The sequence below is a fragment of the Ctenopharyngodon idella genome, chromosome 17 (genome assembly GCF_019924925.1).
Source record: "Ctenopharyngodon idella isolate HZGC_01 chromosome 17, HZGC01, whole genome shotgun sequence".
NCBI classification, from domain to species: Eukaryota; Metazoa; Chordata; class Actinopteri; order Cypriniformes; family Xenocyprididae; genus Ctenopharyngodon; species Ctenopharyngodon idella.
The window spans coordinates 33455409-33473628 of NC_067236.1; the positions used below are offsets into that span (position 1 = coordinate 33455409).

The 18220-nt window shown below is 39.6% G+C and overlaps 2 protein-coding genes across 5 annotated transcripts in view; one reads left to right on the forward strand and one right to left on the reverse strand.

Annotated features, from left to right (window-relative positions):
- Positions 1-10583, forward strand: part of tgfb3 (transforming growth factor, beta 3) — a 29169-nt gene extending 18586 nt beyond the window's left edge. The window contains exons 5-7 of the mRNA XM_051866931.1: positions 3896-4067; positions 6807-6960; positions 9655-10583. Coding sequence (XP_051722891.1) covers positions 3896-4067; positions 6807-6960; positions 9655-9813 — 485 coding nt within the window. The 3' untranslated portion in view covers positions 9814-10583. The remainder of the gene's footprint in view (positions 1-3895; positions 4068-6806; positions 6961-9654) is intronic.
- Positions 10584-10635: 52 nt separating this feature from the next.
- ttll5 (tubulin tyrosine ligase-like family, member 5) overlaps positions 10636-18220 on the reverse strand; it is a 120133-nt gene continuing 112548 nt past the window's right edge. For all 4 annotated transcript variants that reach the window (XM_051866899.1, XM_051866897.1, XM_051866898.1 and 1 more), the window contains exons 31-32: positions 16092-16174; positions 10636-11677 (exon numbers count right to left, since the gene is read on the reverse strand). In XM_051866899.1, the coding sequence (XP_051722859.1) occupies positions 11625-11677; positions 16092-16174 (136 nt within the window). In that variant the 3' untranslated portion in view covers positions 10636-11624. The remainder of the gene's footprint in view (positions 11678-16091; positions 16175-18220) is intronic.

Sequence of the window (18220 nt, forward strand, 5' to 3'; positions counted from 1 at the left end):
ACAGTGAATCATTTTGCGAAGCAACTGGTTCAATTGATTCGAAGCTTCAAAAAGCTCAGTTTCTCCCATCACTAGTTCACTGTAAGCTCTTGCAGCGTGTTATGAGATCCTCTGAACCCCTCCACCTCCCCAGCTCCACCTGCCTAGATCTGCTACGGGATTGATGTGTGTGTTTATGCAGCAGCAGCAGATCTTACATGCTCACAGCTCTATTAGCAGCAGCAATTACATGCTTGCTCTGCAGCAGCAGCAACATAGCAGATGTAGTCCGCCAAGACCAAATGCATAATTCAATAACATGCTATCTCTACAAAAATATTTCAAGAGTTGTCATGATTGAAATTAGATTTATACAAAGTAGTTCAAATTGGTTGCACATGCATTTTTGTCTTTATCACTGTTCAGACAGTTCTGTTTTCTAAATGATGTTTGATGTCTGATGGGAATCTCTTTTATATTCCCAAAAACATTTCTTAAGCTATTTGCAAAGACAGAACTTAAGAATAATTTTAATTCCTGAAAAGAATGTTCATGAAAATCATTGTAAATAACCTCTAAAGGTAAGATGTTTAGTGAATTTATTGGGTTCATTAAAATATTAAGCATCACAACATAACACGAATACATATTACCATCAGTAGGGATGATCATGAGTGCTCTGAAGTGACTTTTCGATAAATTCAAAATTCAGTAAAAACTGACTCTGAAAGGGACCTTGTTTTTAATTTTATAATTACGACAATTTTCAGGCAGCAATCAGCACAAAATAACTGACTAATACACAGTGATGGTGTGATGCTGAATAGTGTGTGTGCTTATGATGATTAACAAAACAACAAAACAGCCGAGGCGTTTTTCACTGTTGATCAGTGAGTTTTCGGCCAGAACTGCTGTAGAATCAGATACAGTAACACCGAAGCCTGACATTTTCTCCTTAAGAAGAAAAGATGTTGCAAACTTGCACATTTTTTAGAGATTCAATACAAACTCCACAACATGCTCATGAATCCCAGCACAGCTTTCTCAGGTTTTCTGCTGTCAGCTTCAGCACACACGCTCTGATGAGATAAACGCCTCTGCGCTGCCGTCCAGCAGCAGTCGGACGCTCTCTCAGAGAAATAAGCGTATGGAATCTCACTTAGTCCTGGGGCCTCAGGGGTGTCTGGGGTTTTGGGAACGCGCTGGCTGGAATGCGCCGCCACCGCGGGCACTCAGACTCTTGGCCCTCAATGAAAGAGGGGTGTCCGTATCTATTGGCAACGCCTCTCCTGGGACCTGAGCTGCTTTTGCTATCACAAACAGATTGAATACGCAGATGCTTGAGGAGACGGAGAGTGAGCTGCCGTCTGAGAGGGGCTGGGGTCGGGTTCATGAAAATCTTCTTCAGAAAGAAGTTAAAGAGCACCTATTCTGCTTTTCTCCATGTTCATCTGTCTTTAGTGTGTAATGTTGCTGTTTGAGCATGAAAAAGCTCTGCAAAGCTCCAGTTCAGGGTCAGTGTTTCTGAACTCCCTGAAACGCCTCCATCTTGAGTTTTCTTCACAATATTCCTCATTTAAATAATTCATGTGCAGAATAAAGGGGCGGGGCCTGCTCGAGTTAGTTAGTAGTGTGTTGAAACTGGCAGTTATGGTAAGGGGCGGGACATTTCCCAAACACCAATCACAACACACTGCTCCAGCCGACCAATCAGAGCACATTGTGCTTTTCAGAACTTTCTTCTCAGAAAATCAAATTATTCTAAAGTTTTGTCTTTAGAGTAATAAAAAAAAGAGATAAAAATATTCTTAACTTTTCTTCTTTATTCTTTTATGAAAAATAGCAGTTAAGATAAATGTTATTCTTAAGTATGTTTCGTGAATCTGGCCTCTGGTCTTCAGGAACGCTTCGACATGAAAAAGCGTCTGCTAAAGCTCCTGACGCAGCTTATTCTTATGGCCAAAAAAATCTGACAATTCTGCAGTTCTTGTTTTGCTGTGATTTTTTGAGGTGGTTTTATGAAATCGTGCAATAACACGTAAAGCAGCGGTAAAATCACGCTCCAGAAGTCTCAGAAAACAGCTGCGTGGACAACATTGAAGACATTAGTGGAAAACGTGTGCAGACGTCAGAATTTCCATCTATTATTTTACAGACAAAACTGTACAGTCTGCCTTGCTTGAAAAATTGTGCTTGACGATCCTGGCAAATCCAGCGACTAGTTGTTTCTCAGAAGAGCTCACTGTATCTCGACTGTTAACTGAGGCACACTGACGGCCAGAAATTGCGTAACGCCAATCAGATCTGTGATGTTTTGAGACGGCTCTTGCAGTGCTCTTCAGACAGCCTGTGAACATCTGTGCTTGAGTGCTTTGAAGCAAACATGATGCCACCTTAGAGATTATATGCTTCAAAAACGTGACACTGTTTTTGTGGCCAGGCCAATCAGCTTATTAGAAATGTATATACAAATTTATTTCATACAGATGGACATTAAAATTCAATTTGGTATTTTTTCATGGGGCAGTATGTCATGGTGGAATAAAATGTGAAGATAAAAACTTTCATCAAAAGACAGAAACTTCTGTATAGACAAGCAAACAAACTTTCCAAATCAACATGCAAGAAGGCATTTTGTTGTCAATGACATCGCAAAGAAGACGCCTGTAGACCCTCATGACTGGGTCATGGTCAGGAAATCTCTTAAAAAGAGTTTTCATTTGATACGAGTTTTTAAATTGAGTGCAACTGAAAAAAAAAAAAAAAAAAAAAAAAACCCGAAACCAACATGAGTATAAACTAGATGAGTAAAGTTTGATGACAAACTTTGATGTTGGCTTGACAATGCAAGGTCTGAAAGTTCAAAATAACTGAAAAAAGCTTGAAGTTTGAAGGTTTTATTTAGAGAAAGTAAAAAGATGTTACTAGCATGCTTTAACACTTTGCTAGCATGAATTAGCATGTTATTATCATGGTTTAGCACTTTGCTAGCGTGAATTAGCATGTTGCTAGCATGTTTTAACGTGGTGCTAGCATGAAATAGCTTGTTGCTAACATGTTTCAACATTGCTAACATGACAAGTTAACAAGTTTTAACACATTGTAAACATGAATTAGCACGTTGTTAGCATGTTTTACCACATAGCTAGCATGATTTAACACTTTGCTAACATTAACATGTTACTAAGATTTTTTAGCATGTTGCTAACATGAATAAACATGTTGCTGGCATGTTAGTATGTTGTTAGTATGTTTTAACACATTGATAGCATGAATTAGCATGTTTTAGCACAGATTAGCATGTTGCTAACATGTTTTAACACTGCTAACATTAATAAGCATGTTGCTAGTATGTTTTAGCACACATTGATAGCATTAATTAGCATGCTGCTAGCATGCTGTCCTAGAATAGTCATTCAGCTTTACTGGTGGTACACAGCTTAAATACTCTATAAGTCTTATAGCACAGTTTTGACCCCCTCAATGAACGTCTGTGGGACTTTTTGTAGTTTTGATTGTTCGCTTAAAGCCAACATAATAACCATTACATTTTTTAAAAACGGGAAACTTTCTAAAACCGTTTCAAACAGGCATTTTAAACTATATTATTTAAACTAGATACTATTTTGTCATATTTTGTTCCAATATTGTTTAGATATCATAATAAACTCAAACTCAAATTAAAAAGGTATCTTAAGTTTTGCGTTCCTCTACAGTCATCTGACGACTGTCACACTGGAGTGGAACACAACCAAACATCAATGTCTTAAAAAAAAAAAAAAAAAAAAAAGAAAAGAAAAGAAAAATGGTCCCCTAATTAATATTCATGAGCCAGACCGAAAGGTTTATAATGTGAGCCTGTGTGAGCGATCATCGCTGCTGTTTCAGTGTGTCTGTGTTTCTGCTGTGTCCACAGGGATGGACGGCGAGTACGAGGAGCAGAACCGTTGGGATTTGGGTCGACTAAAGAAGCAGAAGGAGCAGCTTCTCCCTCATCTTATCCTGATGATGCTGCCGCCACACCGCCTGGACGTCCTGCCCACCTCTAGACGACGCAAACGGGCGCTGGACACCAACTACTGCTTCTCGTGAGCACTTCTTCAACATAATAATACAAACTGTAGCTCTGTTCTCAAACTCACTGAGCTTCCTGCTAAGACTTTCGCATTTAAACATTTGAAGGCATCATTGGTGCTTCTGACATGAAGGCTGCTCCAAAAGCTAGACAACTAAATTATGTTGTCTTCTCATTTTGGACCAGTGTGGAGGCAGCATCACACAGTAGAGCGCTGCAGGGATGATGTGCTTTTGTAGTCCAAAACTAGGAAACAAGTATTTTAGCACTTGCGGTTCAATTGTCCTGACGTCAGTGTCTTTTTGGTTAAATGTCTGAAATAAGTTCCAGATATGTTCATGTTTCATATACATCAGTAAAAACCCCTTCTGATCTTATTAAAGCTTTCACTTGTCATGAAGAAGGCAGTTGCTACTGAACAGGTATGAACATCTACTCACTAGTCTGCTTTCATGTTTTATCCCTCTGGTGATTTTTGACCGACAAATTTTATTTATTTATTTATTTATTTATTTTTTTCATCTAGTGGAAACTTTTGGTACTGCAGCCAAACAATGTTACTGAAAGCTCATTTTTTGTGATATCAAGCTCAAATTTGGAACACAACTTGTTTAGATTTATGGCTTTGATTTTCTTGCAGTTTTACAGTAAAACCTGTTTTTGAAAATATATATCGCACACAAAATAGAAAATAGTATTTTTGTGCATTTTTCATAACAATAAATGTACAATTCACTTCAGCAATAATTTGCCAAGTGTCCTCTTTAAAAAGAGACCAAAATTAAATCTGTGCTCTAAAGCATTCAAAATTTATGACTTTTTAAAGAGTTAGTTCACCCAAAAATGAAAATTCTTTCATTTATTACTCACCCTCATTTCGTTCCACACCCGTAAGACCTTCGTTGATCTTCAGAACACAAATTAAGATATTTTTGTTGAAATCCGATGGCTCAGTGAGGCCTCCATAGCCAGCAATGACATTTCCTCTCTCAAGATCCATTAATGTACTAAAAACATATTTAAATCAGTTCATGTGAGTACAGTGGTTCAATATTAATATTATAAAGGCACTGAGAATATTTTTGGTGCGCCAAAAAAAAACAAAAAATAACGATTTATATAGTGATGGCCGATTTCAAAACACTTTCGGAGCGTTATGAATCAGCGTATCGAATCATGATTCGGATCGCGTGTCAAACCGCCAAACTGCTGAAATCACGTGACTTTGGCGCTCCGAACTGCGGATTCGACACGCTGATTCATAACGCTCTGAAGCTTCATGAAGCAGTGTTTTGAAATCGGCCATCACTATATAAGTCATTATTTCGTTTGTTTTTTTGGCGCACAAAAATATTCTCATTGCTTTATAATATTAATATTGAACCACTGTACTCACATGAACTGATTTAAATATGTTTTTAGTACATTAAATGGATCTTGAGAGAGGAAATGTCATTGCTGGCTATGCAGGCCTCACTGAGCCATCAGATTTCAACAAAAATATCTCAATTTGTGTTCTGAAGATTAACGAAGGTCTTACGGGTGTGGAACGACATGAGGGTGAGTAATAAATGACAGAATTTTCATTTTTGGGTGAACTAACCCTTTAAGTTGGACATTTCATTTTCAGGTCCATTCTCAAAAAGTGAATAAATGGATTATAACTACAGCGTAAATATAATTTAGTATCATAAAATCCCCTAAAAAAATACAAACTATTAAATAAAAAAACATGATCAAACTAAAATATAGTGCATTCATTTCACTGAAAAGTCATGTGACCGTAGTGTAGTTCGTTTATAGCCTACGTTTAGCTTTTTACTTTTGCCGATTGTAGTTAGTCTTCAAAATTCATGAAAGTTGTGTTCATTTGTGAAGATTATCTTTAATAAAATGTGTAAGAATCATAAACTTTCATTGGTCACAGACCTTATTTTCTGAAATATTCCATAATCATATTGGGTTTTTGTCAAGGGAACCAGGGTGATGTGAAGTTACAGGTTGGACTATAAAAATACATCCTCACCGCAGCGCTCTATACATCGTGAGAACGTGTGTGTACTGATCCCGTCATCAGGAGAGTGCTAGAATGTTATCCTGAAGCTCCAACGGTACAGCACTAGCAACGCAAAGGTCATGGGTTCGATTCCCAGGCAATGCATGAACTGATAAAATATACACTTTGAATGCAATACAAGTCACTTTGGATAAAGGCGTCTGTCAAATGCATGAATGTAAATGTTATTCTGTAAGGCAGGAACGCAAGCTGAACTTGATCTGCTTTCTTCTCAGAAACTGCAGGACATTTAAAATCCAAATTCACATCTCTGGTTCACATTCCAGTAACTTCATGTGTCTGGAGAGATTTTCCCTGTAAGAATGAACCTTTTAATTGGCACCTGACGGCTTGAAGCGTTGAGGTTCTGCAAGAGCTTGCAAGTTTAGATCTGTCCCAGTATTCTAAGTAGTGCGCTGGCTCCTTAGTGTGTGTCTCTCTGTTAGCACTCCACACCTGGGTCGGATCCAGGAGGGAAAAAATGACACACCTTACAGTGGAATTTCTGAGCCTCAAAAGACTGTCTGACATGTTTATAAGGCCATGCAGAGCCGAAATAGAAGTCTTAGAAACATCCAAGTGAAAAGAGTGTATGGAAACGTCTCCGAATGAATGCAGAATCCACGCCAGGAGCGAAAGAGAGCGAGGATGTGAACGGGCAGGTGGAGAAAGTGACGGCTTTCCTTCTGCTTTCAGAAACTACGAGGAGAACTGCTGCGTTCGGCCGCTGTACATCGACTTCCGGCAGGATCTGGGCTGGAGGTGGATCCATGAGCCCAAAGGGTACCACGCCAACTTCTGCTCCGGGCCGTGTCCGTACCTCCGCAGCGCCGACACCACACACAGCACGGTGAGAGTCCAAAACTGCCATCTTTTCTAAGCTTCATGTTGGTTTAACCCGTGTGACTTTTTTTTTTTTTGAAGAATGTCCAAGCTGCTCTTTTCGATTCAAAAAAGCACCAGGAAAGTCATAGACCCAGACCAAGACTAGGCCCTCTGAGACCCAGATCCAAGACGTCTGGAGGCCAAAACCACAAGATCCAGACTCCAACTCGGCATAGAAGTAGTTGCAGTGCCTTCTGAAGTCGTATGATGCTTTGACAATCTTCCACTGCACTGCAGATCTCAAATCTCATTTATGTTTACATACGTCACATCAGACTTGACATGGTCATATTAGACATGTCATCTTAAATTTCAGTCTGTTCCTCACACTCATCATAGGACTTCAGAAGACTGGTGGGGAAATCATATGGACTGTTTTTATGGTGCTTTTCAGATTCATTTTGGAGCTTGACACAGTCCGTCCTCTAGTCATGGCCATTGTTGGCAACCAAAAATATTCAACATCCAAATAGTTTTGGATGACTGTAAACAGTTAGTGCTTCACCGATGACGCATCTTGACTGTGTTAGCACTTATTTTGTACACAACATGGATAATCTACAGCAGGTAAACAGGTCAGCTGTGTGGACGCTCTTCACCATCAACAAAACCACGATGAACCAATATGTAAAATTTGTTTGGCTGAAATATCGAGAGCTGGCTCAATGCTGAAGAACTTTACTATGACACCCTGAACAGCATACTGAGTTCAATTACCCGAATTTAATTACTGAAACTTTTTGTTGTATGGCTAAATGAAAACTTTAATTTCGGTTTTAGTGTTTCAGTAAATAATTCATTTCGGTGCACTAATCTTTTGTGTTCAGTGGAATAAAGTCATACAGATTTGGAATGACCTGAGGACACGATTAATGATTCAGTTTAGGGTGACAATTAATATTCAGTAATATTGATTTAACTGCACTGACACTCGGCTGAGAACAAAATCACTATTAGGCCCTGTTTCCACCTGGTATTAAGATGCATTTTAGTCGATCGGATCACAAGTGGACGACACTAAATACAGGTGTAAACGGGGTCTAAAACGTTTTGAGCTTGTCCACTTTTGACCACTTCCAGAGGTAGTTGAAAACGCATTCGACTGGATTGCTTTCTTAGTTTAAATGCTCATGTGGTCGAATGTGTTCAAACAGCTACAAAAGACCGTCTACTCTCCATCTACTGACCTAATGCACAAACATTATGGGAATCGCGCAAGCCAGATGGGATTTAAACTGTCGGCTGAAGACCCAAGTTTGGTTTGGAGATGAAAAACGTACCAACCACAATGTTCTCTCACCATTCCTGATTTCTTCACAGCGTTTGGTGTGGTGTTGTGGCTGTCAGAGCAGAAATGAAAGCTGATGCTCTCTGTGTGTTTTTCTGTCATCTCCAGTCACATTCATATGTAAATTGTGCGAGCTTATTTTGTCCATTAGATCGAAAGATCTGAAAAAACCCCATACATTTAACTGCCCATAGACCCTCCCCTTGAAGAAATCAGAAGTGGACAAAAAAGATAGATTTAAAATACCAGGTGTAAATGGGAATGTGTCTCCCTCATCTACTTGTGATCCGATAACGCATCCAAAACGCATCTTAATACCAGGTGTAAACGGGGCCTTAGTGAACTGAATTTCGACACTGCTGTCTTCTCTAGAGTTGCTCTGCCGCTGATTTAAAGGGTTAGTTCACCCAAAAATGAAGTTTCTGTCATTAATTACTCCCCCTCATGTCGTTCCACACCCGTAAGACCTTCGTTCATCTTCAGAACACAAATTAGGATATTCTTGATGAAATCTGAGAGATTTCTGACCCTCCATAGACAGCAATTACCACTTTCAAGGTCCAGAAAAGTAGTAGAGACTGCAGTGGTTCAACCTTAATGTTATGAAGCGACGAGAATACGTTTTGTGTGCAAAAACAAAACAAAAATAAAGACTTTATTCAACAATTTTTTCTCTACCCTGTCAGTCTCCTACGCAGTTGATGCAGTGAACGCAGCACAGAGCTTCAGTGTTTACATCAGAACGCTGACTCGGTATTGGCCAATGCTGTTCACGTGATCATCACGATGTATGCATGTGATACTGACGCAGTAATGAGCCTGGAAGCGCTGAACGAAAGTTATTTTGTTTTGTTTTTGCGCACAAAAAGTATTCTCGTCTCTTCATAACATTAAGGTTGAACCACTGCAGTCACATGACTGTTTTAACGATGTCTTTAGTATCTTTCTGGACCTTGAATGACGGTAATTTTGTTGCTTTCTATGGGGGATAAAAAAAACCTGGGATTTCATCAAAAATATCTTAATTTGTGTTCTGAAGATGAACGAAGGTCTCACGGGTGTGGAACGACATGAGGGTGAGTAATTAATGACAGAAATTTCATCTTTGGGCTGAACTAACTCTAAACTCGTTTCGTAATTGATGAACTTCAGTTATTGAAGTGAACAGAATCAACACTGAACTGAATTGAACTAAATAATGACACTATTGTCTTCTGTAGAGCTGCTTTACAACTTACATTGAATTTGTTTCATATTGACGAAATTTGCAACATTGACACGGTTATTTTGCTGTTTATTAATGTGAAGCTGCTTGAAACAGTATATATCGTAAGTGCTATAGAAATAAACTTGATCTGTGTTTCTGCGCAGCTGCTGAGCCTGTACAACACGCTGAACCCCGAGGCGTCCGCTTCGCCCTGCTGCGTTCCTCAAGACCTGGAGCCGCTGACCATCCTCTACTACGTGGGCCGAACGCCTAAAGTGGAGCAGCTCTCCAACATGATCGTCAAATCCTGCAAGTGCAGCTGAGGGGCCTCGAGACCCCGGCACGGAGCCCGACACGGGTTCGAACGCTCGAGGGTCAAAAGGAAGGAACTGGACTCTAAAAGAATACCTCTGTACATCCTTCTCACCTACATCCAACCCGGGAGCCCAAGGCTTCTCGAAGCACTACGTAAGATGCGTTCCAAGACGACTTCGCAGCCAAACGCTGCCCTACGATCCCTCGAACTTCTAGTTTGACGTTTGAAGTGACTTGTCCACTTGTAATGTGTAATTTTTGGTCAGCTTTTTAAACTGCCTCTAGGCGAACCTCATGGCCATTTCTGAACTCTGAAACGGCAGTGCGAACCTTCGTAACATCTGTACCGAGGACAACAGCGGATTCACACGTGCTGGATTGACCGATGGCTCGACGAGAGCCTTTTTGTATAACGATGTTCCAACGTAACTCATTCGAGCACGCCATTTCCCAGACTGAACGTTTTAGTGTGTACCACAGTAATCCACACTGTTTGTCTAACGTGACGGTGTTACTGATAATGTTAATACAAACATGCTGGAAAGAAATCTTTTGACTGGGTTAGGTTTACCTCTGTCGCACGGCAGAAGTTTTAGTTCTTCAATGAAGCTGACGTATGCCGACACATGAACTTTTAGATCACAAACTGCTAATGTTTTTACTGCTATTACTCTTGAAAACACTTTTTTTTAATTAAACAGTCTTGGACAAAAAGAGCCGTTGATGAAGTTTGAAGTTTGTCATGAATTGTTCTTGGCGATTAAAAATGGTGACCACACATTATTTTTGAAACTTTTTTCTTAAAACAAAAAATAATCACACAAAGTAGCTGACATTTCTTCCAGTTTACTGGTACAACTGAACGCTAAAAAGGTACTGTAACATGTTAGCATGACAAATAATTTGTCAGGAGAGCAAATTCAAGTAAATTCAGGAGAGAAAATGCAATACAAATACTGTACAAACTAAAACATTAAAACAGCAAATCCTGTACGTTGCATAATCGGCCTCATTCATGAAACACTAAATTAATTTGTGTGAACTGTGTTTACATCAACTCAAAGTGAAGATTCATGTAAGAAATTTGTTCAATACCCGTTGCATGAATGAGGCGCTGTCATATATTCATGTTTGGCCAGGTAATAAAAGTGAGGCGTTAAACTAAAATCAACCTGAAAACACAACGTCATCCCATCAGCACACGTGCTGACCATGGTGAATCAAGTATTACCAGGGCATTGGTCAAAAACAGTCATTGTAATTACAGAACTACAGAAAATCATCACAAATGACATCAACTTTACCTGGACATGTGGTTCATCACACCTGAATGAGGCACTTCAACAGAAGTCATTAGAGATCATTAGCGAGCGGTGATGGACGTTGAGATCTTCTATATGTACATGTAAACACGGATAAATATGATGGACACGTTCATGAGCTCGGGGTCTGTTGTTGCCGTGTGTTTGTGTGCTCGTGCAGCAGCTGTCGTGAGCTGTCCGTCACATGGCATCAGTTGCGGGGTGAAAATGAAGCCTGGACAACTGCACATATGGGACAGAACGCCTTTGGAAAAACCTTCAGACTTTGGAAGAGATCCAATCCATGCAAGGATTTCACACACTCAAAAACACACACACACACAAGGCCGGCTAGGAGGAAATATTGATTATCAGAAGACAGCATAAAGAGAGACATGGGTGAAGTCGAGAGCTGAACTCTTCATGTCCATGTTCTGAGCAGCCGGAGGGTGTAGAAGAGGACTTGTGTAACATATCCCAGAGAGCAGCTGATTGGTACGGTTGACCTTTGGCCTCATTCATCTGTTTTTGGAGCCCTGAGTGTGGAAGAGTTTACTGTACACCGACAGACCTGTGAACACACGACAGCACAATGAATCCACATGCACACGTATGAGCTGTAATTAAACTCCAGTCTGTTTTTGAGCTAAATACTAAATGAGTAAAACACAAATAGACTCAATGAAACTGCATCTTTACATGCACCAGGATATATTCCAGTGATTAAAGCAAAACAAAAAAAACCTTTATTTAAATACTTGAGGCCAATAGCATTTTAAGGAAAGATGTTTTAGAAGAAGCTTTGCATAATGTCAAAGCTATGATACATTTTAGTCATACAAATAATCAACCATCTATCACTTTTCAGCACATGTTTGTTTTTTTAATCTTGTAAAAGCAAAAAAAAAAAAAAAAAAAAAAAAAGTTTAAAGGATTAGTTCACTTCAGAATTCAAATTTCCTGATAATTTACTCACTATTACTCAATTTACTTTCTTCAGTGGAAAAGAAATGAAGGTTTTTGAGGAAAACATTCCAGGATTTTTCTCTATATAGTGGACTTCACTGGGGTTCAACGGGTTGAAGGTCCAAATGTCAGTTTCAGTGCAGCTTCAAAGAGCTCTACATGATCCCAGACGAGGAATAAGAGTCTTATCTAGAGAAACCATCGGACATTTTCTAAAAAAAATAAAAATGATATACTTTTTAACCACAAATGCTCATCTTGCACTGCTCTGTGATGCTCCACGCATTACGTAATCACGTTGGAAAGGTCATGTGTGACGTAGGCGGAAGTACTGCGGTAGGGTGAAAAACTCCATCTCATTTTCTCCTCCAACTTCATAATCGTCCGACATCGTTGTTTTACCTTTTTTTGTAAAGGTCGTTTGACTTAGTCTTTGCACGTTCACTTTGTAGACACTGGATCGGTACTTCCACCTACGTCATGCGTGACCTTTCCAACATGATTAGGTAAAGTGTGGCGCATCGCAGAGCAGTGCAAGACGAGCATTTGTGGTTAAAAAGTATATAATTTTTTATCTTTTTTAGAAAATGTCCGATGGTTTCTCTAGATAAGACTCTTATTCCTCGTCTGGGATCATGTAGAGCTCTTTGAAGCTGCACTGACACTGACATTTGGACCTTCAACCCGTTGAACCCCAGTGAAGTCCACTATATGGAGAAAAATCCTGGAATATTTTCCTCTTTATGTCTTTCTTTCTTCAGTGGAAAAGAAATTAACATCTTGGATGACATGGGGGTGAGTAAATTATCAGGAAATTTTAATTCTGAACTGAACTAATCCATCAAGTGAACCTCTAAACACTTAAAACACAAAAAGTGCAATTCTTGTGCAAAAGTCTCTAGAGTACTTTTCACTTTTTCTGCTTTTTGGCAGTGAAAGCATACGCCTGAAGCTTGGCCACACCTGATACCCATTTCAATCATTATTGTCAATTATTATCATTAATATTATAATAATGATTATTATAATTGTTGATTAATTATTGAATCTGTTGGTCACAGGGATATTCCCAATAGCTGTGTAAAAAAAGGTTTACTCTGATAATGGGCCTTAAAGTTCACAACCCATTCTACTCACATAACATGACATAAAAAGAGATATTCAATGAAGAAATAATGCAGGACAGGACTCCACAAGTCCACTGCATGGTGAAAGAGTCTCTATATGAAGTTAAAACACGAAAACAAGAGCCATTGATGACGTTAGGTGACAAAGAAAGGCGTTTCAGAGGTGGAACAAGTTACGGTTATGAAGACAAACATTTATATTGGAATAACATGCACTGATGAATGACTCACAATAAGACCAGATTGTATTGGGTGCAAAATGATGCATGTGATTCCTGAAATGACAAGTGTGAAATACTAGTCAAACTATAAGGTCCTGAAATAACATGAAGATTCAAATGAAACTGAATGTTCTGCAGCTCATTTTCTCACAGAAGCCGAGGCCTGCATGAATGGTTTGATAAGAGCAGCGCTCTCTCTCGGCGAGTGTCCAGCCGCCGCACTGATCCGACCGGAGCAAAGACATTCCCAGAGCTGCTGAACACTATTCCCTTTCATTCCCTCTCCACACACTGTTTATTTTGGTGCTCTTTTACACCCTGAGGCCTTACGGCACAGGAGAACGAAAACATCACGCCCGGCTTCCAATCCAGTGACTCGACTGCTGGAAGCTGCTGTTTCGCGCTCAAAAACACGCTGGAGTGAAGAGGGGAAAACATGTTCCTCTCTTTAATGCTGCTGTCTCTGTGTGTCCCTGACTGATGTTTTCACCGTCAGATACATGTTCCTGCTGTGTGGAATAAGTACAATGTCTTGACGTTTTTGAAAGAAGTCTCTTCTGCTCACCAAGGCTGCATTTATTTGATCAAAACTACAGTAAAAATAGTGGAATATTATTAGAAATATTATTGAAAATTCAGCTTTGATCACAGGAATAAATTACATAGAAAATTTTACATTTTAAAATTATTTTTCACAATATTTTTGTTTTTGCTGTATTTTTGATCAAATAAATGCAGTCTTGGTGAACAGAAGAGATACATAAAAACATAAAAAAAATCTCTATATTGTTTTACTTACATATACTGCCATTATCATGACAGAGTAGTGCCTTTATTTCATTTAAAAAAAAAAAAATATTACATCCATGTCAATGATTTATTTTCTTCTGATTTTGTGGTGAATGTGCCCTAGTGTTCCTGAGATTCACTCATATCCAATCATACACATCAGACACAAACTCTTCATCTTTCTGACTTTGAGCCAATATTGAGCCAAAGACTAAAAATGAAGAGAACATTCTTGGAGTGAAAACCAGTTTGAGTGTGAAGTCTGGTGAGACGAGGTCAAGTGAAAACAAAGAAAAGGAAAAACATCACAATAATGGAGGGCTGTTTACCGCTAATGGGCGAGCGGCTGAACGGGATGAGAGGAGGCGACGCTGATGCGTATTGACGGCTGATCCCAGAGAATGCGGCCGTATGGATCAGCGCTAACTCCCTCTCACAGCCCATCAGAGCCGGCCGCTCTCATCCACGCTAAAACAACACCAACCGCTCTCAGTCCTCTTTACAGCTCTCTTTCCCAGCTGCCAAGCGCCTCTCAGCCTCTTGTCCAGCGAACAATGGAAGAAGAGCATCTGTGAAATTCACAAGCACTTCCCTGCAGATGGAGCTGCAGTTATTGATGGACAGAGTCTGTTGAACCGCACCTGAAGGACACGCTTACACGCAATGGTGTTTTACAGGTTGTCAAGTCAAACGATAGCATATAAATTAAATATATATCAAATAAATGAAGCTTTGGTGAGCAAAAGAGACTCTTTCAAAAACATTACAAAACTTTCACACAGTGGTCACTTCAGCTCTTCTGAATGACTCTACAACTCAGAATGTGTGTTTAAGCTTTAATAATTCACATCCAGCCCAACAAACGCCTGATATCAGCATAAGAAAACATAAAGCTTCTACGCACCAAATCTCACCTCTGCATGAATAATGTATGACAGGAGCTTCATGCGACAGTATAAGCTGCCATGGCACTGTTAGAATTAGCATTTGTTTGTTTTTCAATATCAGCAGCTGTCAGTGGATCAGACAGTCGGCTCATGTTCACACAGGTCTCCTTACTAACACTAGACGATCTCAGTGACACGTAACAAACCTCATGCTGGAATGGTCACTATGAACAGCTGCCAGCATGGGCAAACCGGCCTCGAACCCGCTGCCAGGGGTCCTCATTAAAATACCAGAGGCTGAACTGGCATGAGCCCCAACATTCAACTTACACCGTGTCCTAACCAGACACGACACAATGTGATGCCATAACACTCGATAAAAGGCGTCTTTTCTATGTTAATTAGAGTTTTTGTCCTAACCAGCTGCAACGGCGATACACAACGAAACTGGAGCAACAGAGTACATACAAAGTATGAGAGAATTTCAGGTACTGATTTTGTGCTTTGTTTAATGTTAAAAGCATCTAATACGAGTTTAATTTGAGAGACCTTAAGCGACAATGGATAATTCACCTCAGATCTTGAAAATAAATTAAAGGAAACAAGAACGTTCAAACTGTGAACTCAATGTAAACAAACAAGTCTATTTTATGACAATGATTAAGACACTCAGTATGCATTTTTAATAATGTTAAACTTAATTTGATTATGTACGTATCTATTTTGTTGCGAGAGTAGTGTGCTTGCAGAGGGACTCCGCCCACACATGCTTCTGATTGGCTGGTGATTTTTGATTGATTTTGTGTCATATTTGTGTCGCGTCTGGTTAGGATACAGTTTTTACTGTGTCTGAAGTTCAACCTGACAGCACACAGTGCTAAACCTGCCAGTCAGTGCACACATGATCAACAACAAGGATTTGTGTGTGTGTGTGTGTGTGTGTGTGTGTGTGTGTGTGTGTGTGTGTGTGTGTGTGTGTGTGTGTGATTCCTCACCTGTCCTTGTGCACATGGTCTCATACACCACATGATGTCCACTGGTGCTGCTGTGACCGACTGGAGTCTCAAATAATGCTTTCCTGTGGACAGACAAAACATCAGATATCATCCCTCCTGCTTTAAGACTCTAAAGTGTCTTATTTTAATTGAATGCTGTTAAACAGCGTTTGCTTTTCTTAGATTCTACACTGGACAAATGTTGATGAACAAACACAGTGCTCATATATATATATATATATATATATATATATACATACACACACACACACACACACACACACTGCTCAAACACTTTTTAATCAGAAAATAGCATCGAGTCAGTTAAACTCCTGGGATACTGATCTGACCCCAAAACAGGAATGGTTTTACAGGTGGAGGCCACTGACATTTTTTTCCCTACTCATCTTTTCTGACTGTTTTTCACTAGTTTTGCATTTGGCTAGGGTCAGTGTCACTACTGGTAGCATGAGGCGAACCTGGACCCTACAGAGGTTGCACAGGCAGTCCAACTCCTCCAGGATGGCACATCAATACGTGCCATTGTCAGAAGGTTTGCTGTGTCTCCCAGCACAGTCTCAAGAGCATGGAGGAGATTCTAGGACCCATCAGCAGGACCGGTGTCTGCTCCTTTGTGCAAGGAGGAACAGGATGAGCACTGCCAGAGACCTACAAAATTACCTCCAGCAGGCCACTGGTGTGAATGTCTCTGACCAAACAATCAGAAACAGACTTCATGAGGGTGGCCTGACAGCCCGACGTCCTCTAGCGGTCCCTGTGCTCACTGCACCGTCACCATGGAGCTCGATTGGCATTTGCCATTTGCCACTGGTGCCCTGTGCTTTTCACAGATGAGAGCAGGTTCACCCTGAGCACAGTGACAGACGTGAAAGGGTCTGGAGAAGCCGTGGAGAACGTTATGCTGCCTGTAACATTGTTCAGCATGACCGGTTTGGTGGTGGGTCAGTGATGGTCTGGGGAGACATATCCATGGAGGGATGCCCAGACCTCTACAGGCTAGACACCCTGACTGCCATTAGGTATGCCATTAGCTCAGAGATGCCCTGGTCCAGATCTGGGAGGAAATACCCCAGGACACCATCCATCGACATTGTCAGGCATGCATACAAACTACTGAGTACCATTTTGAGCTGCTGCAATGAAATTTCAGCGAAATGGACTAGCCTGCTGCATCATTTTTTCACTTTGATTTTCGGAGTGTCTTTGAATTCAGTCCTCTGTAGGTTGATAAACTTCATTTCTATCAAACGATGTGGCATCCTTTCGTTCCTAACACATTACCCAGTCCATATCAGTATAGATATCCAGCATGATATTTTTCCCCATTGAGATCTGATGTTTTCAAAGTGTTCCTTTGATTCTTTTGAGCAGTATATATATATATATATATATATATATATATATAAAAAACAAAAGGAGATATTTTGTGCATTTGTACAAAAAAATCTTTAATATTACCATGAACTGCATCAGCCCAGCTATATGCAACAATTATTAACACACACAGACACACAACCCATCCATGTGGCTTGATGAGACACACGCCATTTGACATCATTTACATTTGGGCTGTAACTAACAATTATTTTTTTTCTACTGATTAATGTACCTTTTTTTTTTTTTTTTTTTTTTTTTTTTGAGAATATGGAGCTCATATTCGAAGAAAAAAAAAAAAAAAAAGCTCAATTTTATTCAGAGGCCAAACTGAGCAAATACATGAATTGAAATTCTGATGCTTTATAACACTATAGCAGATACTTACATAAAATGCATATTAATATCAGTCGTCACTCAATATCTGCAAATAATATGCCTTAGTAAGATGATATTTAAATGCTTAGTTTTATGATCAAATCTCTGTAGTTTTAAACATATAATGCAATACAATGATGATTGAGAGATGAACAAATAAACCTTCCTCAAAAGATGATGATCATATTTGATACTCAAGATTTTTCTATAAAATGATGTCTGGATAATCAAGTAAACCGAAGCTGCTTCAGTCCAGTTGAAATATTACTAACAATATCAAAGTTATTCTTACGTTTTATAAATATCAGTAAAGATTTTCACAGCCTGAAGGTGGATGTTTGTACAATCATACTAAG